The sequence below is a fragment of the Phyllostomus discolor genome, chromosome 1 (genome assembly GCF_004126475.2).
Source record: "Phyllostomus discolor isolate MPI-MPIP mPhyDis1 chromosome 1, mPhyDis1.pri.v3, whole genome shotgun sequence".
NCBI classification, from domain to species: Eukaryota; Metazoa; Chordata; class Mammalia; order Chiroptera; family Phyllostomidae; genus Phyllostomus; species Phyllostomus discolor.
The window spans coordinates 100,192,874-100,217,580 of record NC_040903.2 but is presented as its reverse complement, the minus strand read 5'-3'; the positions used below and the strand labels follow the sequence as shown (position 1 = coordinate 100,217,580).

Sequence of the window (24,707 nt, the reverse complement as noted above, 5' to 3'; positions counted from 1 at the left end):
AAGGACCTGGTTGGAGACAGGAGACACGATGTGATGGTCAGTCTACTACATGAAGAGTATGGTGACCAACGGCCGCTCAGCACCCACCACTGCACCTGTTATGAGACTTTGCATCCCCTGGGCTGCTTCCAGACAATGACTGAGTGGTTATAGAGGAGAGGGTCCTTGTTTATGGAAAATACACACTAGATGAATTAGGAATAATAGAGCACGGTATGGACAGCTCTCAAATTGTCCAGAAAAATACTAATGACAATGAGTTCTCTAAAGAGCTAAAATAACTAGCAAATGCAGTGAAATGTTTCCAGGTTTCCCACTTGGGAAATCTGGATAAAAGGATTATGTTTCCACAAGTTTGAAATTATTTCAAAATAAATTATTAACTTAAGAAATCTCCAGACAGATAAACAAATTTCCCTGAAGATTATAGAATATCCACATATCTACTGAAATAGACCATTTTCTCTATAGATCTTCAGCGTTAGTGAGGAAAAGCTGAAGTGCTAGGTATGGGCACAAACTAAGCATAACTGAGTGATTTTTCATAAGGTAGTAAAATCTGACCCTTTTGAATTCTCATAGTCAGACTTTATCTTCTTCCCCTCACAAGGACATCAGGTTCTAACTACTTAGTTCTATAAATGAGATTACAAAATGTCCAGAGGAAAACCAAAAATCAAGATATTCATGGGCTTTTGTGGAATATAATTATGGATAACTTTTCTCATTGAAGCCTAAACTAGAAATATGAATAAGCAAAACAATGCTGGTGCCCTATAAGACATCCTGGGGTAATCATGTAGAAAGGTGTATAAATGTCTAACCATGTTGTCCACCTAAAACTAATATAACAGCATATGCCAACTCAATTAAAAGCATAAAAATTATTTTTAAATAATTTGCTAGTTTTCATGAACACAGAAATGTACAAAAAGATGAACTCATTTATTGTGGGAATGCATACCACTAAGCCATAAGAATATTATGAAGCCCTGAGCATATGATAACTTTAGTATATTGAGTTACTCATCAACTAGCTTTAAAACATAAGCAAGAAAAATGTACATTTGCCCAGTATGCATGTTAAATCCATTCCCCCTGCACATATTCAAATTATGTTACCTTCCACTTAGCATACAGTCTGAAGTGACCAATATTTTCTTGATGATATGTTCCATAAAACCTTGTCAGCTTTCAAAAAGGTCAGTCAAATTCACTAGGCATTTAGCAAAAGATAAATTTGTATTTACCCTTTCTCTCTTTATTTTCCTAGTCAGTGTTTCTTAACCAATACAAGAGAGAAACAAGGAAGTAGGTATGACAGACACTATGTGTTGCTACATAAGAAAGTTCCATCTAATTCTACAGAGCCCCTGATCTCACCACAGTCCAATCCTATTAGGTGCCAGTCATTTCTTCCCTACCCACATGCTTCTAATTTCCTAGCCTTCTGTGAGCAGTTAGCTACTAGTAACATAAGAGACCACAGTCCCATAAAATGTACCAAGAAAACATGAGAAACATCTGATTGAATATAGGTTAGAGGCAATACCTGGTGAGAGCCTTTATAACCACCCTTCCAGTCTCAGAGAGTTAGAAAAAGTGCCTGTTTTCTCTAGGAATGAGGCAGGAGACAGTCAGGAAGGAAACTCCAGAGGCCCCACAGGGCTGAGGTAAAAAACATCTATACATTAGCCCTGGCTAGCATAGCTCAGTGGATTGAGCATGGGCTGTGAACCAAAGTGTCGCAGGTTTGATTCCCAGCCAGGGTACATGCCTGGGTTGCAGGCCATAACCCCCAGCAACTGCACATTGATGTTTCTCTCTCTCTCTCTCTCTCTCTCTCTCTCTCTCTCTCCCTTCCTTCCCTCTCTAAAAATAAATGAATAAAATCTAAAAAAAAAAAAAAAAGAAAACATCTATACATGACAAAGACCCCCTAAGACGGGTTGTTCCTGTTTTCTGGGATAACTCTGAATCATAGAATGCACCTGCGCACTACCCCTGATTCATTATAATATCATTATAATGAAATAACATTGTGGGACTCCCTTCTCCAGTAGCCAATCAAGAAAATCATGGGAAACCACACATGTGCAGTAGCTTTGAAATCCAACTCCTTGTACCTGTGCAGGAAAAGCCTGCCAAAGACTAGCCAGGGATCTTCTGCCCTATAAGAATAGAATCCCCCCAGCCCACGTGTCCCTTCTCTGCTCAGAGTTGGCCCACTCCAGTGTCCTGTGGAGTGTACTATCGCTTAATAAATCTTCCCTCTTTCTTTGTGCTGTAAACTTTGTGTGTTTGGTTCAATTCTTTGTCCTCGATCACTAAGAACCTGGTTACCTGTGCACACCTGTGACAGGAGGGGTTATTTCTCCTATCAAACAAACCAACTAAACAAAACACATAAGCCATGGTGTCTGAGCAAAACTAGATGCACTCCCCCCTCCACAATGAGGGAGAATCAGGCTCAGTTTTCTAGATATCAGGAAAACATGAACAGTCCTAATGACCAGCATCTGCGAAAGAATAGAGAGATGTGGTTCAAGTAAGTTTTGTTCTCATTTCCTTCCCCACTCTACGGCCCACTCCACCACCACGTGATGAATTTGTTGTTCAAGAAAGAAAATGATAATCATAGTTTTGCATTCATTTGGGTCCTAAATTCTATCATTGGGTTTTCAGTGCATAAACTTAAGCTTACACTAAAGTTTTCTTGTATTTAATGTGTTTCTGTCTGCCTGTATATGAGGAAAAGCATTAGATAAATTGTTATAGGTGATAAACGAGTATATAACTCACCACTCATTTGAAACAAGTCTATTTGAAAACCAAAGTACTCTCACTGTATATTATCATTTCAACCTCCTGACTCTTGCTTCTACAACATAAAGTGTAGAAGTACCTAAAGTGTCTGGCTCATAACACACAGGACAGATCCTTTATTTCACAGATTAGAAAACTGAAGCTCAGAGATTACAACTGTATTCCCACAATCAGGAAGTTGTAAATCACACAGCCAGGCCTCTCCACTAAACCACAGGGCTTACCCAGCAAAGGCTAAATGACACATCAGTTATTCTGATTCTCAAACAAAAGGTGATGCACTTGGTACAACCACTTTAAAAACAGTCTGGCCATTCTTTCACAAATTAAGCTTATACCTAACATGTGATCCAACCATTTCACTCCCAGCTGAGACAAAAGAAATGAAAGTATGTGTCTGAACAGACATGTACACAAATGTTCTCAGCACCTTCACTTGTAAAATAGGCAAAACCTGTTAAGTTCACTGTATATCATTAGAGCTGTTTAAACAAAATTCATGCACGTACTTGACATTCATCAGTATTTCCTTCTCAGTTGTTTTCCTTCCAAGCAGAAAGCCACTCTTCACTTTTACTCGATAGCAGATGTTATGAAAACTTAGCACAGCCCCGTCAGTGAATGTCTTCAGGTCGTTGGGGGTTGTCATCCTGGGGTGGCCGCTGGTGTTTGCTTGTGACATCGGGATAAAAACTTGGTCATTCCCGGAAGACATCTGGAGAGCTTCTGCCCTTCTGTAGAGGGAAAAGCAATAGTAAGTTGATTGTCCAGAAAATGAGATTGTACACACGAGCTAGTGGAACACTTAAAACAAGAGTGTTTTTATAAACATCCAGTTATAAAACTAAAGTCTTGGGGATCTAATATACAGCCTGGTAAGTATAATGCAATACTGTATGATATACTTGAAAGTTGCCTATAGTGGATCTTAAAAGTTCTGATCACAAGAAGGCAAAAAACCTGTAACTCTGTGGTGGTGGATGTTAACTAGACTCATTGTGGGGATCATTTCACAATATATACAATTATTGAATCTTTATGTTGTACACCTGAAACTAATATTATACATCAACTAAAAATCAGTAGCCCTGGCTGGTGTGGCTCAGTGGCTTGAACGCCAGTCTGTGAACCACAGTATCACCATTTCGATTCCCTGTCAGGGCACATGCCTGGGTTGTGGGCCAGGTCCCCATTAGAGGGTGTTCGAGAGGCAAACACACATTGATGTTTCTCTCCCTCTTTCTCCTTTCCTTCCTCTCTCTCCAAAAATAAATAAATAAAGTCTTAAAAAAATTAAGAAAAACAGTAAAAAGAATAGAGATCTAAATCTTTTTAAAAGAATGTAAAATACCTCATTAGCCATTTTTATATTTATTACACATTAAGTAAAAATATTTTGTATATATTGGATTCAATAAGATATATTATTAACATTAAAAAAGAACAATCCACTTTAAACTTCCCTGCAATAAACAGCTCCATTTCCAATGAAAAACTCATATCACAGTGATAAAAAAAAAAAAACCTTGGAGCTCCTATCACAGAGGCAGACACAACTCTGAATACATAAACTCCAATTAGATATCAATTAAATATCAATTAGTAAATAAGAAGAATATTAAAATTAATCAAAACTCATGAAACAAAAATGGATGAATGGGTATTAAACTTGTCTAGCTTGGAAAGCATATTATGATATGATTCAAGATCAGGGACAGACTACATGATCACCACCCCCTATTATTGTTTTTGATATTTTGGGGATAATTTTGGAGTTTATGACATAGGTATCATCAAAAAAGTCTTGTCCCTAACTACCTAGCCAGGTAGTTAGGGACAAGAGAAATTTCTCTGAATTTGTAGGTCCATGCTTTCTATCACTGTTTTTCATGCTACTTCAATCAGCTATAAAGGTAAACTTTAAAAGGGTTTGAGATGACATAATCACTTATTTACTGGGAGAATGTATTTAAATTCTATGTTTAGAATTAAGCATAAAAATTATTAAGAAAATGAAACCAATATTTACACAGTTATAGAGATTAAAATGAAACCTGAATATTAAATTAATAAATGAAGTTTAAAATGTTTCATTAAAGAAGTTACAAAAAGTCCTTTAAAAGATTTTATTAGGGTAAGAAATTGAGTTAACAGCTTGTGAATAGGTTTAAAACATAAAACTTCAATTAACATAGTTTTAATTTTTAAAAATCAAAGTAATCTATGAAGAGGTATCTCTCTTATTATGATGGAGTAGCTGTTCAAAAGCAATTACCCAACTTATGGCCAAGATAGAGGAGTAGGGAGATACTGTGCCTTCTTGAACAACCAAAAGAAGGACAACAAAAATTTAAAAATAAAAAACGACCAGACCTGTCAGAAAATCAAACTGTATGGAAGTCCAACAACCATGGAGTTAAAAAGAAACATTTATCCAGACCTGTAGGAGGGGCAAAGCCAGGCCACTAGGCAGAGAGAATTCATGGCAAGGCAACAGCTGGTGGAGCAAGCAGTCCCACATTTGCATGTGGATAAACTGGGAGGAACAACTGGGAGCCAGAGAAACTGTGCAACCCAGGGTCCCAGCATGGGGAAATAAAGCCTCAAAACCTCTGACTGAAAAAACCTGTAGAGGTTACAGTGGCAGGAGAAACTGCTAGCCTCACAGGAGAGTTAGTTGGAGAGGGGTCTAGGACCCAGCCTCACAGGGTCCTAGAATGTATACAAAACCACCCACCTTGGAATCAGCACCAGAAGGGCCCAATTTGCTTGTGGGTAGTGGTGGAAGTGACTGAAAGCCGCCAGAGAGCTGAACAAGCAGCACTGTTCCCTTTTGGACCCCTCCCCCACATACAGGGCCACAATGCACTGATGTGGGTCACCCCTTTCCTGGTGAATACCTAAGGCTCCACCCCTTATTACAAAACAGGCCCACGGAGAAAAAAAATGTGGCCCAAATGAAATACCCATCAAAGCTTCAGAAAAAATACAACTGAGCAATAAAGAGCTAGCCAACCTATCAGATGCACAGTTCAAAACACTGGCAATCAGGATGCTCACAGAAATGGTTGAGTATGATCCCAAAATAGAGGAAAAAGTGTAGGCTATGCAAAGTGAAATAAAGGAAAATGTACAGGGAACCAACAGTAATGGGAAAGAAACCAGAACTTAAATCAATTGTTTGGAGCAGAAAGAAGAAATAAACATTCAACCAGAACAGAACGAAGAAACAAGAATTGAAAAAAAATGAGGAGAGGCTTACAAACCTCTGGGACAACTTTAAGCATTCCAACATCCAAATCATAGGGGTTTCAGAAAAAAAGAGGAAGAACAAGAAATTGAAAACTTATTTGAAAACATAATGAAGGAGAACTTTCCCAATCCCGCAAAGGAAACAGACTTTCAGGAAGTCCAGGAAGCTCAGAGGGTCCCAAAGAAGTTGGACTCAAGGGAAGCATACACCAAGGCACATTAGAATTACATTACCCAAGATTTAAGATACGGAGAGAATCTTTAAAGCAGCAAGAGAAAAGGAGAGTTACCTATAAAGGAGATCCCATAAGACTGTCAGCTGATTTCTCAAAAGAAACCTTGCAGGAAAGAAGGGGCTGGAAAGAAGCATTGGAAGTCATGAAACACAAGGACCTAATCCAAGATTGCTCTATCCAGCAAAGCTATCTTTTAGAATGGAAGGGCAGATAAAGTGCTTCCCAGATAAGGTCAAGTTAAAGGAGTTCATCATCACCAAGCTCTTATTTGATGAAATGTTAAAGGGACTTATCTAGGAAAAAGAAGATAAAAAGTATGAGCAATAAAATGACAACAAACTCACGACTATCAACAACCAAACCTAAAAAAAAAATTGTAACAGGAACAGAATCACAGAAATTGAGATCACATGGAGGGTTATTAGTGGGAAAGAGGGAGAATAGGGGAAAAGGTACAGGGAATAAGAAGCATAAAAGGTAGGTACAAAATAGACAGGGGAGGTAAAGAATAGTATGATATGGGAAATAGAGAAATCAAAGAACTTATATGTACAACCCATTGACATGAACTAAAGTAGGGGAATGCTTGTGGGAGGGGCTGTGCAGGGAAGAGGGGAATAAAGTGGAGAAAAAAATGGGATAACTGTAATAGAAAAATCAACAAAATGTATTTTTTTAAAAAAAGAAAGAAAGAAAAGCCTGTAACGTTTCAGTAAAACAGAGTCAGGGATTGCCCGCTCTCATTTCTTAGGAAGTGTACTTTCCTTAACAAATTTCCCGCTTGCTTTGCCTTACAATATCTGTGTGGTCAGTCCAATTCTTTGTTCACCACCACCAACAGCCTTGACCCCATCTCCATCTTAACATAACAGTCTTTCTCAGATGGACAACAGAGGCTTAGTAATTCATGAGTTATGAATCAAATCATTACACAGGTATAACTGATACACACCATCCTGCTGATGCACATTATTCCAAAAATACAAACTTTTTAAACTTCTAACATCAAAATGGAACAAAGTATTATTCTCAGCTGAAACAATTAATACGTACCAATAATTACAAAATACAGAAAACACAATACCTCAGCACCATACTAACCTCAAAGTACTCAATCTCTAGTTAATACAGTGCACTGGGTTTAGATGACTCACTAAAAGTGACTGCCTACAAGTAAACATTAATCCTCCCACGGGCATAAGCTCTCTGGGCATAGATGTTGCTGTCCTTGGATTAGCATTACACACACACACACACACATCCCACCTAATGTCTTTATAACAAAATCAGCTTCCCGCCTTGCTGCTGTTTCCTTGCTTCCACAGCATCAGCTTGTCCTAACTGGGTTTTTATCACTTTCTGAGCCCAAGACTGCAGATCCTTGCATGAAAGAGAAACCCAAACACTTCCCAACAAACTGAACCTGCTTACTTTGTCAGCTGGCCTGATTACATCTCTCAACCAGCTAGAAGAGTACTTTCAAACAGGATCAATGGTCTTGGAATTAATGAGATTCTTTTCCCCTTCTCAGCTGTCCCTTTCTGGTGGTCTACCTATGTCACTTTCCCCCTCTTTTTATGGCTTTGTAACTAGTGAGAACTATTTTTACTTTCTGAAAAGTTCAAACAGTTTTCTTCTAGAGATGCTGGCCTATCTATTATAAGAATGGTAACCTGCATTTAAAACGCCATTTTCCTCTATATTTTACTTTTACCGTGCTCTTAATCTGAGAGTCCATTTTAAATGGGGTGCATAATACAATGAGAACTGCACATAGGTTAAAAAAAAGGAGTACACAGCTTGATTCCGAAGTGTTCAGCAGACACCTGGCCACAGTGGAACTATTGCACATGCTGGTAGGAGCCTGGGCCTTCCTCTTACATGTTTTTTCTAGGGGTAACAATAGGAAGTGGGGAATTGCACACTGTCTCTAAGTCAAATGGACATGGTGTGCTTACCCAGAGGTCCAACAATTTACTGGGCTAATGCCAAGAGGTTATAACCCTAACAAGAAGTTAGGGTTCACAAGTCATGTCAGGTTATTGCTATAAACTTATGAATGAATAAAATAGGACAGTATTTAATAGTTAGGGAATAATTCAAAATATGAATTTTAATTTCCATAAATTAACTCTTGCACTTTAAATGTCCTGTATTGATTAATGGGTTTTCACATTGCCTCTGATTTGACAGATCCACCCTGAAGGATCCAGGGTTGACACTCTAGTCACATCCAAAAACTTCTCAGCAATGTACAGTGTACTCAGACCACTGAAGTTTCAGGCCAAGGAGCAATCTGTGTCTGGCACTTTAGGCCCCCACAACACTGGAGCACAGTTACGGTGGTACTGAGGACAAGGTTGGTCAGACAGAGAGGAAGAGACCCATCATAGGAGGTTTGTACAGTCATCGAGAAGCCACTGAGGCCTTTTAAGGAGTAAAGTTGCATGACACTAATTTTGTTTTTAGTAAAAAGACTACTCTAGCTACTGTGTGGCTACTCTGGAAGGAAGAGCCAGTCAGAAGGCTGTTGCAGAAAACCAGGTGAGACATGCTTGGACAAGGGGATGGGACTAGGTGATGACAAGTGACATACTGAAAGGTCAAGGACTCAGCTCCAATGCAGTAGGTTTTAGATGTCTGTGAGATGCCCAGGGAGGAATACTTTTGGTTAAAAAACCACACCGCCCTCTTGGGATCTTCATTATGCAATGATTTATGCATTTCAATTTTTAAATGAATTGTACAGATCCAAATTCAATTGAGCTTCCTAGTGTGAAATGTTTTCTACCAGGCATCAATGGATTTACACTGTCATATACAATTTTGAAGTTTAGATTTTGGTGACTGAAGGGAATTTCAAAAATCCAACTGATATTTGTCCTTGGTCTCCATGACCCCATAACCTTTTCTCTTCTAGTGATCTTGCCCTCCCTGCTACCTCAGCCATGCATGCTCCCACCTTGGAATTATAAATAAAGACCCTGTCTTCTTCCAAACTTTTCTTTCCCATCTTTCATTCATTAATTTTTTCTCCCTCTATTTATGAGACGCCAACTACACTAGGACTCCCTCTGTTTCTACTTTAGGTTGACCCCCTGCTCATGTACTGCTTCTCATTTTCTCTTTCTTACTCAAGGAAGGACATCTCTCCAGTAATGTCCACCACCCTCACTTTTTGACCCATGTATCAATTTTTCCTTCTCTGATTATAAAATTTCTCTAGCATTTCAACCTATTTTCACATCCCTTCTCTTATTAATATGGTATATAAATCTCAAATTTTGACCACCCCCTTGAGTCTTTCTTTCCTGTCCATTGGCCTCCATGTCCTCTCCCTCCCATTTATTCTTAAACCCACTCCACTCAGGTCATCCTCATATCAAAACTACTCTAGACTAAATAAGGTGACCATCAAAGTGACATATCTGATGACCAATTTTTTTTAGTTTTTTTAATTATTTTTCAATTACAGTTGTCCCCTTTTCTCCCCCATTACTCTCCCCTGCCCTATCCACTCCTCACCTCCCACATTCAATCCTTCCCCACCCATTGTCTTTGTCCATGGATCCTTTACACATGTTCCTTGACTTGCCCCTTCCCCTTCTTTCCCCTATTATTCCCCTCCCCCTCCCCTCTAGTCACTGTCAGTCCATGTCTCTGGCTCTATTTTGCTCACATGTTTGTTTTGTTGATTAGGTTCCACTTAAAGGTGAGATCATATGGTATTTGTCTTTCGCCACCTGGCTTATGTCACTTAGCAGAATACTCTCCAGTTCTATCTATGCTGTCACAAAGGGTAGGAGTTCCTTCTTTCTTCCTGCTGCATAGTATTCCATTGTGTAAATGTACCACAGTTTTTTGATCCACTCATTTACTGATGGGTACTTAGGTTGTTTCCAATACTTGGCTATTGTAAATTGTGCTGCTATGACCATTGGGGTGCATAGATTCTTTTGAATTGGTGTTTCAGAATTCTTGGGGTATAATCCCAGCAGTGGAATTACCTGGTCAAAAGGCAGTTCCATTTTTAGTTTTTTGAGGAAATTCCATACTGTTTTTCACAGTGGCTACACCAGTCTGCATTCCCACCAAAAGTATACTAGGGTTCCCTTATTTCCACAACCTTGCCAGCACTTATCATGTGTTGATTTGTTTGTGATGGCTGTTCTGACCAGTGTGAAGTGGTATCTCATTATGGTTTTAATTTGCATCTCTCTGATGGCTAATGATGTTGAACATCCTTTCATATGTCTCTAGGCCCTCTATATGTCCTCCTTGGAGAATTGTCTGTTCAGGTACTTTGGCCATTTTTTAGTTGGATTGTTTGTCTTCCTGGTGTAGAGTTGTATCAGTTCTTTATGTGTTTTGGAGATCAAACCCTTTTCCAAGGTATCATTGGCAAGTATATTTTCCCATATGGTTGGTTCCCTTTTCATTTTGCTGATGTTTTCTTTAGCTATGCAGAAGCTTTTTAATTTGATGTAGTTCCATTTGTTTATTCTTTCCTTTATATCCCTTGCTCTAGGGAACATATCAGTGAAAATATTGCTATATGGAATATCTGAAGTTTTCCCACTTATTTTCTCCTCAGTGACCAATTTTTTAAGTTAAAATACAATTCACAGACTATGATATCCACCATTTTAATATGTGGACAATTAAGTGGCTTCTTCTGTATTAATGATCAATTGTAAGTCCTCATCTTAGGCGAACTATCAGCAACACTGACGAAGTTGAATATTGCTTCCTAGGAATGCTTTCTTCCCTTTGATTTCAGGACACAGCAGGATGTTCAGCTTGGGACATATACTGCATTTTGCCATGTATAATACACACCCATGTTTTTGACCCAAACTTTCAGGGAAAAAAAAGTTTTTGTTTTAATTTTTAAATTTAACTATTTATTTATTTATATTTAGATACCTTTTTTGTATTTTAAAGGAATTTTAGCATTTATTTTTGAACATATTATGGTACAAGAAATTTTATGAACAAATAATTATAAAACACAAGAACAGATACAAGGTATTTCAGGTACTACCCATGTATAATACACACCCTTACTTTTACCCCGAAAATTTGGGCAAAAAAGTACACTTTATACATGGCAGATTACAATGCTTTTTAGACATTGAAGCAGAGATGAAACAGATGGTTGGATGGTCTAGTGTGCACAGGAGAGGTCCTAGAGAGCCACGAAGAAGGTGTTAAGGACTTGTAACCAGGCAGGGTCAGAAGGGAAGTGATTGCTGAAATACTCCACTGCAGCCTAACCATTACATTCAGCTGAAGGCATCTGACTTCCTGAAATCACTTAATTGCCTCCTAGAGAACTTAAGCATCATAAATCTCCCCAGAAGCAACCAGGAAAACTGACTCTAACCACCTGAGATGAAGATAAGCAGGCACACGCCTAAAATAAAGAAGAAAAAAACTGTCACAATACTATGATATTGGAATTCCGGTCAAAGTGGTAGTGTAGATAAACACAGCTCACCTCCTTGCACAACCACATGAAATTACAACTAAACTATATAACAACCATCATTTATACCTGTCAGAATTCCAGCTGAATAGAAGTCTTACAACTATGGAATTAAAGAAATCACCTAAAGAATTGAAGGAGAAACTACATTGAGACTAGAAGGATGCACTGAGAGGTGGAACAGGCTGGTCTAACACCCACATGTGACAGATGAAAATCAGGATGGATATCTGAGGGGTGAGGCATCCCAGACCCACGCCAGGCCCCCAGCCTAGGGTTCCAGTGCCATGAAGAGAAGTCCCCATAACTTCTGGCTGTAAAAACCATGGGGATTGAGGCTGTAGAATACAGAAACTGCTGGAGTCACAGGCAATTCCTCTTAAAGGGCCCATGCACAGTCTTAACTTGGACTGACTCCCTTTGGGCTCCATCATGGGGGCAACAGATAAAAAGACACCAGAGACATATGGGAGATAACTGAATTGTCTGGATTCAGGGCAAAATTTGGGGGACAGTTTTATCCCAAAAAGAAATGCTGGCCAAGGCCATTGTTCCCCTTCTAAGCCCTATCACCACAGAGCCAGCAGGCAGGTGCCATATCTTAGATTCAATCAACGTGGCTCACACTGTTTACCACACCTCGACAGTTCACTGAGGCCATGCCCCACCCAATTTTCTGGCCCACTCAAGTGTTTCCAATGGCTTTTCCATATAGATGACCCATGCTAAATTCTCTCAAACAAGCAGAATCTGGCTTCAACAAGTTCCATACTTTTTTCTAAGTAGCCCCAGGCCTGACACTAGCAGCAGCCAGTCTTGGTTCACAGCTTGGACTCACCTGGGCACCTCCAAGGCCAGCAAAAGTAACAGCCATCTGCAGATCGCTTTGAAGCATACACTTCATGAACTCAGACAGAACACAGTCAGTGGCTGACCTTGGACATGCCAAGAGCAAGCAATGTTCAAATACAACAGGAAGGTGTACATAATCCACAAAATGGCCATACCTTGAGCACCCAGCTTGGGCAATAGGGGAGGCAGTGCCACTGGACTCTGAAGGACACCTACTACATTAGGCCACACTACCAAGCCTAGAGATGTAGCAGCTCTGCTTAATACATAGAAACAAACACAGGGAGGCTGCCAAAATGAGGAGACAAAGAAACATAGCCCAAATAAAAGCATAAAATGAAAGTCCAGAAAGAGATCTCAACAAAATAAAGACAAACAATCTACTAGATGCAGAGTTCAAAACACTTGTTATAAGGATGCTCAAGAAAATTAGTAAGGAACTCAAAAGCATTAAAAAAATAAAACAGTCAGAAATGAAGGATACACTAACTGAAATAAAGAACAATTTACAGGAAATCAACAATAGAGTGAATGAAGCCAGAATCAAATCAGGAATTTGGAATATAAGAACAACCAGTGGTTGTTCTTAACAACCAATCAAAACAGCAAGAAGAAAAAACTATTAAAAAAATAGTGTAGGCTGCCTCTGGGACAACTTCATGTATAACAACATTTGCATTGTGGGGATGCCAGAAGGAGGACAGAGAGCAAGAAATTGGAAACCTATTTGAAAAAATGACAGAAAACTTCCCTAATTTAGTGTAGAAAATAGACATATAAGTCCAGGAAGTTCAGAGAATCCCAAACAAGATGAACCCAAAGGGGCTCACACTAAGTCACATCATAATTAAAGTATCAAAGATCAAATACAAGGAGAGAATCTTAAAATCAGCAAGAAAAAAGCAATTAGTTACCTACAAGGGGACTCGCATAAGGCTGTCAGATTTCTCAAAGGAAACTTTGCAGGTTAGAAGGGATTGGCAAGAAATATTCAAAGTGGTAAAAAGCAAGGACCACAGACAAGATTACTCTAAGCAGCAAAGCTATCATTTAAAATTCAAGGACAGATGAAGAGCTTCCCAGATAAGAAAAAGCTAAAGGGGTTCAACACCACCAAACCAGTATCATATAAAATGTTAAAGGATCTTCTTTAAGAAAAAGAAGAAAATAAAAAATATGGACATTAAAAAAGCAATAAATACATACCTATCAACAATTGATTCTAAAAAACAAAATAAATAAGCATAACAGAAACATAATCATAGATACAGAGAACAACATTTTGGTGGGTGTGGGGAATGGGCAAAAAAGGTAAAGGGGTCGAGAAGTACAAATTGTTAGTTGCAGAATAGTCATGGGGATGTAAAGTACAGCTAGGGAATACAGTTGTCAAAGAACATATATGCAATGATCACAGACATGGATAACAGTATGGGGATTGCCTGAAGGAGTGGGGCTGGGTATAGGAGGGCAAAGGGGAGGAAACTGGAACAACTATACTAGCCACAAACAATAAAATATAATTTTAAAAAAAACATTGTGACATTTCCCATCTATTTTCCTAAAGGCCCATTTATCTTTCCTAAAAACCATCTGTTTTCCCATAAATGCCCTCCTCCTATCCTCTTCTCTTGGTTTGAAGCCCCAAAATCTAATGCCTCTCTTCCCATGAGATTAAATCTAATCTGTCTTTTATTTGCTAATCTGCCTTTCGTCAGCTTCATTTGCAGGCCTCAGATCAGAACCTAAGAGGGTAGAGGCAGAGTTTTCTCTCCCCTAAACTATAGCTAGAGAAGCACTTCAAGACTGAGTGAGCCATGTGGCTGTTTAAATTTGTAAAGGCTAGGAATAATAAGCAAGAGATAACTTGACGAAGGTAAAAATTAACTCCCTTTATTCCCACAAATTACAAAACAAAGCACCTCTTTTATAGATGGTCTCTGGTTCCTTACATGAAAAAGTCTCTAAGTAAAGGCCCAAGGAAGTGATTCTTGTATAAATCAGTTGAATATAATTGGCGGTCAGACTGAATACCTGTGTTTCTTTCTACATTCTTTGCCTATATTCAGGGGGAAGTAAAATATCACTGTCCTCTAGACACTGTCAAAATTATGACAGAGGCCTTAACCAGGATAGAAATTGGGAGGGCCTGTGGAAAAAGCTCTCACACCCTATGTCACTAATAAAGAGCCCCACAGAAAGAACTCCACTGTTAAAACAAAGCTATTTGATTATAACAGCCCTTCCCACTTCTTCTCTGAAATAGAACTTTCTCCCTCTTACTCTATTCTTGTCTGTGGCTCACCCTGGCTGCACAAACCAGATTGCAATCCCTTTTTTTTCCTGGATAAATCCTTTTGACTCCTCACTCATTTCTTGTTTACAGTCAGCAAAACGTGGCAACTACTCGGTATTTGAAATGTAGTAGTGACTTTTTTTTAATATTACTTATTTTCAATTCACTTAAATTTAAACAGCTACATGCAGCTAATGGTTAAAATATTGATCGATGCAGGTCTGAACTGTGTATTATTAAAAATGATTTTTTTCATTTCTGGATTACTTTATGAATAACCAATCTTATAACTTCACAAAAGTCACATATACTTGTTTAAAATAATGTAAATGAAGCCACCCCAAAACGGAGCCAGACCTGCCATCCCAGAGGAACTGCCTTAACCCATCTCACTCCTCACACCTGTAGACTGTCAAAATGGGGCAAAATGACCTTTGGCACTGAGCCTAAAGTAGCGTTGTATGGCCAAAAAAAGAGGGGAGTGAGGAGGTTCTATGGAAACTAACTTCACAAGGTGATCTACTCATTCATTCCTACCTGGGCAGGTCAGGGTGGGCAGCCATGCTCCAGGCCTATAACTTGTTAAGTGAAAGGTTTCACACAAGCCCTGTCCATTGTTCTTGTGCCTCTAGGTTAACACACCTTTGAAATACCAGAAGTAACACCCCTCAAAGGGGAATTAACCCTCAAGGGAGCACATGATCTTGTTAACTATCTTGTAATGCAACACCTGCTTGCTTTCTCCTGCCTTTCCCTCCTTAATTTCAAATCTATTAAACAAGCTGTAAAACTCATTCTCCAGGGCATTTGAGATCTCACTCCCCGACATGTCGTAAGTTTGGCTCAAATAAACTCATAAAAATTCTCTACATGTTTGGACTTTCCTAATGTTGACAATGGTAATCCACATAACTGCAAAGTTAACAGGAAAATGGACATGAGCATCTTCTCAGGGAAAGTGGACTGATACCTAACTTGCAGAATTCCCAGCAGCCTTACCAGCCAGTGTGCAAAAAGGGAACGAGAAGTACCGTGCCTGAGGCTGGACATGGGCAACTTCACCCAGGGATCAGAGTGTTGTATGTTCAAAACAAAGAACACTGATGTTGTCTACACCGCATCCAAAAACAAACTGGTCCACATCAGGACCCTAACAAAAAACTGCACCATGCTCATTGACAGCACACCGTAGCAAGGTGGAACAAATCCCACTGTGTGCTACGCCTGGGCCACAGTGGGTGGCAAAACTGACTCCTGAGGAGGGAGAGATTTTATTTGTTTGGGTTTTCTTTCTTTCTTTTTTCTTTTTCTTTCTTTCTTTTCTTTCTTTCTTTCTTTCTTTCTTTCTTTCTTTCTTTCTTTTTTTCTTTCTTTCTTTCTTTCTTTCTTTCTTTCCTCCTTTCTTCCTTTCTTCCTTTCTTCTTTCTTTCCTGTTGTTTGTTTTTGATTTCGAGGAAGAGAAAATAGTTGTTTCCTTTGTCCCCTTAATTTCTGCCTGGAAAGGTACATTAGCACTGGGCATCATCTTTAAAACTACTTCACAGGTAAAAACACCCAACTGCTTGCACACAGTTGATGTCACCCCTGCAAAGATTCCACATTTGGAAGAATATTTTTTCCTTGAGTTAGTGTTGCAATGAATAAATACATAATTACAAACTTATCAAAATACCTTAGGGGGATTTTCAAGAGGTACCACAAAAGTAATAGTCAACCAGGAAAAATCTTTAAATTCTCTTGTTCAAGTTGTTTTACATAACAGAATTGCTCTTGACCATACCTAGCTGAACATGGTGGGGTTTGCTCTGTTACTAATACTTCCTGTTGCACTCAGAATGAAGCACTGCCTGTGAAACAGAGACGAGCCATGATAAAATCTAGGCACAAACCAAATGTTAAGTACAGTGCCCACTGACACTGCATGGTTCTTTGATATCTTCAGCTGGCTGTCCTCAGGTATTGTCTCCTGGTTCAGAACTATTCTCAAAATTGGACGTAACATTTTGTTAGTTATTATAGAAATTTTTGCTGTTATAAAACTGTTTGGTATAGCTTGATGTTATAAAAACAGCACTCATATAATGGTTGCTCAGCATTTTGAGATGATCACCAAGGCCTATGAGAATTCATGTGAGAAACCTCAAGAAATGAGAGAAGATATTTGCTCTTAAGGCAACATGACAACAAACCCTTCCTCTGTTCTATCGCCCATGTGGCTGCAGTGTGGCCTAAGGCTCCTAAGAAAACCATGTTCCTTCCTATGCGGAAATGACATACAGGGAATGAGCTTTCCCAGTAAGGAGAGATGAACAATCTTTCTATTAACTGATCGGTGTTGCTTTCTGAGAACTGATCATGATGCTTTCAAGGAAAGATCTTGATGACAAGGTGAAAACATAAAAAGTAATATAAGCAGAACCAGTTCAAAATGGAGTCACAGCTGCCACCCCAGAGGCAGTGCCTTGCATTTCCTACCCCTCAAACTCTTTGTCTGTTAAACTACCTTTTGGATGCAGTCGTACCTAAAGCTGCACTGCATCCCAAACAACTGTTTATAAAATCAACAGGAAAATGGCAATGTGACTACTGAACTGAAAATTTTAAAAAGTATTTAGAATCAGTATCATTATTTTAGCTCATCTACACCTATAAAAATTCATTCCTTAGCTTATTAACACCCAAAGAAATTCCTCCCTTCTATTCTTGTAATTATCCCCCTTCCCTTTCTCATAAAAACCCTTTGCCTTCACCTCCTGACCAGAATATTATTTGTGTTTCTTCCTGAATCGGTACTTGAAGAATAGCTATTCTCTTGGATCTCAGATAAGTACTCATTGTTGCCTATCTCAAAGATAGGACCTAGGCATAGCTCCCCTTCACATATATCTGGACATTAGTCAAGATATAGCTTAATTAAGTTAGTAAACTAAAAACACTGCTTCCACATATAGAGCCTAATAAATAAAAATTGGTATGCTCATTCTGTTTTTTTCTATAAGCAGTTATGGGTCATCATTTGAGAAAAACTGGAAACTTTTAAAAATACTAAACCCTGCCAATTTCATTTCTTTCCCATAAGAAACTGAACACAAATTAGCAAACCACAGCTGGGTCCTCTGTAGTGCTTGAAATTTAAGGCATTGTTCCTATTTGTAGAGATACACTTACTAGGTCACAAATCTATTAAAGGCTAAAAGTTACTCTGGTAGTACTGCAGGAGATAACATAGGAAGAATCCTGAGATGGCTCTGCTGTTGCTGGCCAGCAACTATAGTGTCCTGGTTGCCAGGCAACACCTTTTAACACTTAGGTAACACCTAGGAATGAGTGGCCAGGAGGGAAATAAAGGCAGAGCCCTCACCATTACAATCTAACAAATAACTTAATAAAGAAGGCTGAAAGCAAAAGTTCACACATTGACCCAGTAAATCCAGAGTCTGGTTTGATAAGGCTGCCAGGTGTCCCGAACAACAAGTAAACTATGATAGTGCAGGAGAGGGGGTGCCCTTGAAAGTCTGTGTATATCATCTCCACTGGCTGAGAAAAGGAAAACCTTGAGACTGTGTAATCATCCCAAGGCCTGGAAGTGAGAAGGGGAGGGGGCCTACAGTGCCCAAAGAAAAAACCCATAAAACAACTTTGGTTAACTGCCCACCTCACATCACTTGTGCAAAATGAACAGAGTCTAGAGCAAGATAAAGATTTGGGCTAACAGACCCCCACCCATACCTACATTTAGGTAGTCACATCTCACCCAGAAAGCTGGCACCAACTTTACCAGCCAATCAACATGTAACTTCTTCACCCTTACCTCCCAAACTATATAAGCCCTCAGAGCGAAGACTGACCCTCTTGGCTCATGGCTCTCTTACCACATGAGGGGTGGGGGTGGGGGTGGGGTGGGAGGGCCCTGGCCACTCAGCCTCTGGCCAGAGGGCCTCTGGCCATCCCTTTTGGCCACCCAACCTCTGGCTACCTGGGTGCTGGCCACCCAGGCCTTTAGCCACCCTTATTTTTGCCACCCTTGCTTTTGCCCTCCCATTCACTAATAAACTTTGCTTGCATGCTAATAGGCTCACTGACCTATAATTTTTTACTGTGTCAGTGACAAGAACCAGGGTAACAGTAGCACATCTAGTGTCCACATCTTGGATACTTATAACATTCTGACAAAAAAAAAAAAAAAAGGACCAAAGTGTCTTGAAAAAAAAATAGTTGATATTTGGGTTGGGGCATGGAAAATGTAAATTGAGCCTAGAGAATTTTGTGATAGTGAAATTAAGAAAATGATTTTATAGAGAGGAAGAGGTCCCTGAAAAGAATTAAGTAAAATGGAAGCAACCATGATACCAGATACAGAGTTTAAAACGATGGTTATAAGGATTCTCAAGGACCTTAGGGGAAGACTGGGTGATATCAGTGAGAACTTAAACAAAGAGATAGTAAGCAATAAAAAGTACATAAAAACCATAAAAAGGAACCAGTCAGAAATGAAAATATCTGAATTGAAGAATACATTAGAAGGAATCAATAGCAGGTCAGATGAAGCAGATGATTGAATTAGTGAATTAGAGGACAAGATAACTGTAAACACCCAAACAGAGCATCAAAAAAGAAATGTAAATTTTTTAAAATGAGGAAATCTAAGGGACTTTTGGGACAATATCAAGTATAACAACATTCACATCATTGGGGCACCAGAGAAGTGAGTGAACAAGGGCTCAAGAACCTGTTTGAAGAAATAATGGTTTGGTTGCTCACTTGGCTAAAGTGTCATACCATTATGCCAAGTTTCAGGTTCCAGTTCCCATCAGGGCATTTATAAGGATCAACCAATGAATGCAATAAATAAGTGGAACAAATAGATGCTCTCTTTCTCTCTCTCTTTCTCTCTCTCTCTCTCTCCCTTCCTCTCTAAAATCAATAAGTGAAAATTTTTAAAAAGAAGCCACATCAAGACTGGCAGGAGGGGCATAAACACAGAATGGGCTGGTCTCACACTCACATGTGTGGGATAAAAACTGGGAGGGATATCTCCCTGCAGAAGTTCCCATTGAGGAGTGAGAAGTACCAGCTCCACATCAGGCCCCTAGCCCAGGGTTACTTTGTCAAAATGGGAAGGCCCCATAACTTATGGCTATAAAAACCAGTGGGGATTGAGGCTGAGGGAGACAGAGGGTTCCTAGAAGGAAGTTCCTCTTAAAGGCACCCAAACACAGAATTACTCATACTCACTCCCTCTGAGCTCCAGGGCTAGGCCAGCAGCTTGAAAGGCACCACACACATATGGGGAGGAACTAAATTGTACTATTTCAGGTCAAGAGCTTGAGGGTGGGGGACATAGCTTTCTCTCACACAGATGTTCTGGCAGAGGCCATTGTTCCTTTTCTGAGCCCTTCCCCAACAGAGCCAGCTGGAAGGTTCAATATCTGAGACTCCATCAACCTGGCATACACTGTTTGCCCACCCTGGTGATTCCCTGAGGCCTCGCCCCATCCACCTTCTAGGCCCACTAAAGGGGTCTCCAGTGGCTTTTCTCTAATAATGGCTATCTTGTCTCACGCTTCAGATTTTCCTAAAATCTCTCAAACAAGAAGCATCTGGACTCAGCTTGCCCTGTACTTCTCACTAAATGGCAGCAGACCCAGCACTAGAAGCAGTGGGCCTTGGTTTGCAGGTTGACCTCACCTGGGCAACTCCAAGCCCAACACAAGTAGCAGTCATCTACAGATTGTTTCGTAGCTCATGTTGGGTGGCTCCAGGCAGAACACAGGTAGTGGCCAATCTTGATCTACACCTCCCAGGAGGCCTCAGAGCCAGTGAGTGTACCCAGTGCAGCATCAGACCTAGTCAAAGCACCAACCAACACCTCCACAAGCAACACACTCAAAGGGAGGACACAGCAGGCACCGGAGCCCTACTAAAGCAGGTCCTGCTCTGTGAAGTGGGCACCTGCACAGCTGATCCTTCATGGTGGTTGGAGGTCAGTTGTCAAAGCCAGTCCTTGCATGTGACTGGCCTGGGGGTAAATCCCTCACATTGACATGCCAACAAGCAAGCAATGCTCAAATACAACAGAAAAATGTACACAGCCCACACAGGGCGGTGCCCAACTTTGGTGATAGGAGAGGCTATGTCACTGGACCCTACAGAACATCTACTACATTAGACCACTCTACCAAGCCTGGGGGGGGGGGGGGGTGGAGCAACTCCACCTGAAACATAGAAACAAACACAGGGAGGCTGCCAAAATGAGGAGATTAAAAAAATGTCCTAAATGAAGAAAAAGAATGAAACTCCAGAGAAAGAGCTAAACAAAATGATAAAAGCAATCTACTAGATGGGGAGTTCAAAACACTGGTTATAAGGATGTTCAATAAATTTAGTGAGAATTTAAATAGCATAAGAAAAATTACCAGCCAGAAATGAAGGATACACTAACTGAAATGAAGAATAATCTATAAGGAATCAACAATAGAGTGGATAAAGTTTGAAATCAAATAAGTGATTTGGAATATAAGAAAGTAAAAAACACCCATCCAGGACAGCAAAAAGAAAAAAGAATAAAAAAAGAAAAAGATGAGGATAGCATAAGGTGCTCTTAGAATCCTAAAAGCAGCAAGAGAAAAGCAGTTAGTTATCTATCTATAAGGGAGCTCCCATAAGACTGTCAGCTGATTTCTCAACAGAAATTTTGGAAGCCAGCAGGGATTGGCAAGAAATATTCAAAATGATGAAAAGCAAGGACCTACAATCAAGATTGCTCTATCCAGCAAAGCTATCATTTAGAATGGAAGAGCATATAAACAGCTTCCCAGACAAAAAAAAAAAAGCTGAAGGAGTTCTTCACCACCATACCAGTATTATATAAAATGTTAAAGGATCTTCTGTAAGAAAAAAAACATCAGAAATATGAATAAAATGGCTATAAACAAATATATCAACAATTGACACTAAATAACAAAATAAATGAACAAGCAGAACAAGAACAGATTCATAGAAACAGAGAACATTTGACAGTTGACAGATGGGAAGGGGTTCGGGGGGAATGAGTGAAAATGATGAAGAGATTAAGAAGTACAAATTGGTTGTTTCAGAGCAGTCTTGGGGATGTAAAGCACAACATAGGGAATATAGTCAGTAATATTCTAAGAACCATGTATGGTGTCAGATGGGTGTGAGATTTATCAGGATGATCAGTTAGCAAGCTATGTAATGTCTAATCACTGGGCTGTACACTTGAAAATAATATATATTAACTGTAATTGGAAAATTAAAAAATTATTTTAAAAAATACAGAAATAGCCCTGGCTGGTGTGGCTCAGTGAATGGAGTGCCGACCTGCAAACCAAAGGTCACTGGTTCAATTCCTAGTCTAAAGCACATGCCTGGGTTACAGGCCAGGTCCCCATTGGGGGGTCATGCAATAGGTAACCACACATTGATGTTTCACTCACTCTCTCTCTTTCCCCCTTCCCCTCTCTAAAAATAAATAAGTAAAATCTTAAAAAAAATAAAATAAATCTTTAAAAAACCTATTTTAAAATGCAGAAATAGATTTTGGGTATATGAATTCTAATACCATGTTGATGTAAAAGAATATGTTTCCCAAGGAAGCTTTTGCTGAATGTCCAGGGTCTAGAACAAAGATGACCAATAAACATTTGTTACTATGAATCCACTTTTTTTCCTGAAAGTGAAATGAGCTTCTGTAAGTCTGCTACTAGTCAGGAAAATAAAACTATGCATCACTACAGGTTATTTTCTTAACTATTTGCCAGATTTGCAATCTAACTTTTTTAGTCTTCTATTTTTCTGTTTTGTTCTAACTTCTTTAGCATTATTTTTAATTATTATAATGAGCTGGTTAATTTTTTAAGTTAATCATTAAGCTATCCACAGAAAAATTACACAGAAGAACTGGCTAAGGCTCAAACAGACCATCCAAAGTTGTGGATGAACTTTATGTCTTGGAGATAAGAAAAAGATAAAATATATTGGTTAATCCCTTTAAAGGTATTGATATTATCAAATTTTTGCTTCACCCTGTAGTAACTTCCATGCTCAATAAGTTTTTACTTACCAATATGAACTCCAGCTTCACACATTTGCAGAAAGGCAGCAGTTTCACCAAGCAGCCCTTACAACCCATGGAATCAGTTGCACTGACACATTGCATCAGAAAAAGCAGTCTGAAATTTCAGTTTGCATTTCATGTTCACTTTTTTGTTTGTTGCTTTATTTTATTTTTTCATTTTTTAAATATTTTTATTTTTAAATTACAGCTGACATGCAATATTATATTAGTTTCAGATGTACAACATAGTGACTAGACATTTACATACGTTACCAAGTGATCACCCCATAAGTCTACCACCCATCTGACACTATATATACAGTGATTAGAGTTTTATTGACTATATTCCCCATGCTGTACCTTATATCCCTAGGACTTTTTATAACTGGCAATTTGCACTTCCTAATTTCTTCCCCTTTTTCACCCATCCTCCAACTCCACTCCCATTTGGCAACCATCAAATGTTCTCTATATCTATGAGTTTGCTTCTCTTTTGTTTGTTCATTCATTTTCTTTTGGAGATTCTTCATATAAGTGGAATCACATAGATAACTATCAATAATTACTTTAGATGTGAACATTCCAATCCAAAGATATAAGGTGGCTGAATGGATAGGAAAAAAGAAGCATATATATGCTGCTACAAGAGACACACTTCGGATGGAAAGACACACAGATTGAAAGTAAAGGGATGGAAAAAACATTTCACACAAATGGAAATTTTAAAAAGCTGAGGAAGCAATACTTATAAGAGACACACACACACACAAAGACTTTAAAGAAAGAAATAAAGAAGGACCCAGCAATTCTACTTCTGGGTATTTATCCAAAGAAACCCAAAACACTAAAGTGAAAAGACATATGCATCCCTAAATTCATTGCAACATTGTTTACAAAAGACAAGGCATACCAGCAACCGAAGTGCCCATGGCTGAAGGAATGGATAAAAAAGAGGTACATAGGTATATACAATGGAATATTACTCAGCAAAAAAGAAAGAAGAAAGAAAGAAAGAAAGAAAGAAAGAAAGAAAGAAAGAAAGAAAGAAAGAAAGAAAGAAAGAAAGAAAGAAAGAAAGAAAGAAAGAAAGAAAGAAAGAAAGAAAGAAAGAAAGAAAGAAAGAAGAAGAAAGAAAGAAAGAAATCTTACCATCTGCAACAACATGGATCTAGGGGCTATTACACTGTCTCATTTTCACTACCAAATGCAGCTGGGAGGGACTAACTGAAACCTAGACACCTCGATTTAACAGTTTTCTATTTTCTACCAAATGTACTCTCAACACCCACCAACCTTTCAAGCCACGGACATCCCAAGGGCTGTCACCTCTCACTCAGCAGTTCCAGGGCTCTGATCTCAGGGTCCCGCACTTAGAGGCAGGGCTCTAATAATTGTCTACACGCGCGCGGAGAGGAGTCCGCCAGACCTTCCCAAGGTCTGCTTACCCTGAGGAAGCAGCTCCTGCTTCACAAAGACATCAAGCATTTGTACTGTGCTTTCCAAACCTGAAGTTTTTACGCAATCTTCACGTCTCCTTTCCCGGCTGCCTTCTTCCTGCATCAGCCCAGTCCTGAACCGACGGTCTGGGACTCCCTCTTCCCTAGGTACTCCGTCTGTAACCAGGGATTCAGGACAGTCCCTGGAGCAAAGAAGCCCAGCAGAAGCGACCTTCCTGGACCA

The 24,707-nt window shown here is 39.3% G+C and overlaps 1 protein-coding gene across 6 annotated transcripts in view; it reads right to left on the bottom strand.

The window, feature by feature from the left end:
- Positions 1-24,707, bottom strand: part of LOC114492854 (broad substrate specificity ATP-binding cassette transporter ABCG2) — a 65,523-nt gene that overhangs the window by 31,016 nt on the left and 9,800 nt on the right. For 2 of the 6 annotated variants that reach the window (XM_036026697.1, XM_036026703.1), the window contains exons 2-3: positions 19,034-19,116; positions 3,336-3,560 (exon numbers count right to left, since the gene is read on the bottom strand). In XM_036026697.1, the coding sequence (XP_035882590.1) occupies positions 3,336-3,560; positions 19,034-19,116 (308 nt within the window). Of the gene's footprint in view, positions 1-3,335; positions 3,561-11,700; positions 11,731-19,033; positions 19,117-24,320; positions 24,672-24,707 lie in introns of those variants that run through there. The other 4 variants (XM_036026706.1, XM_036026713.1, XM_028507429.1 and 1 more) reach the window with 4 other exon arrangements.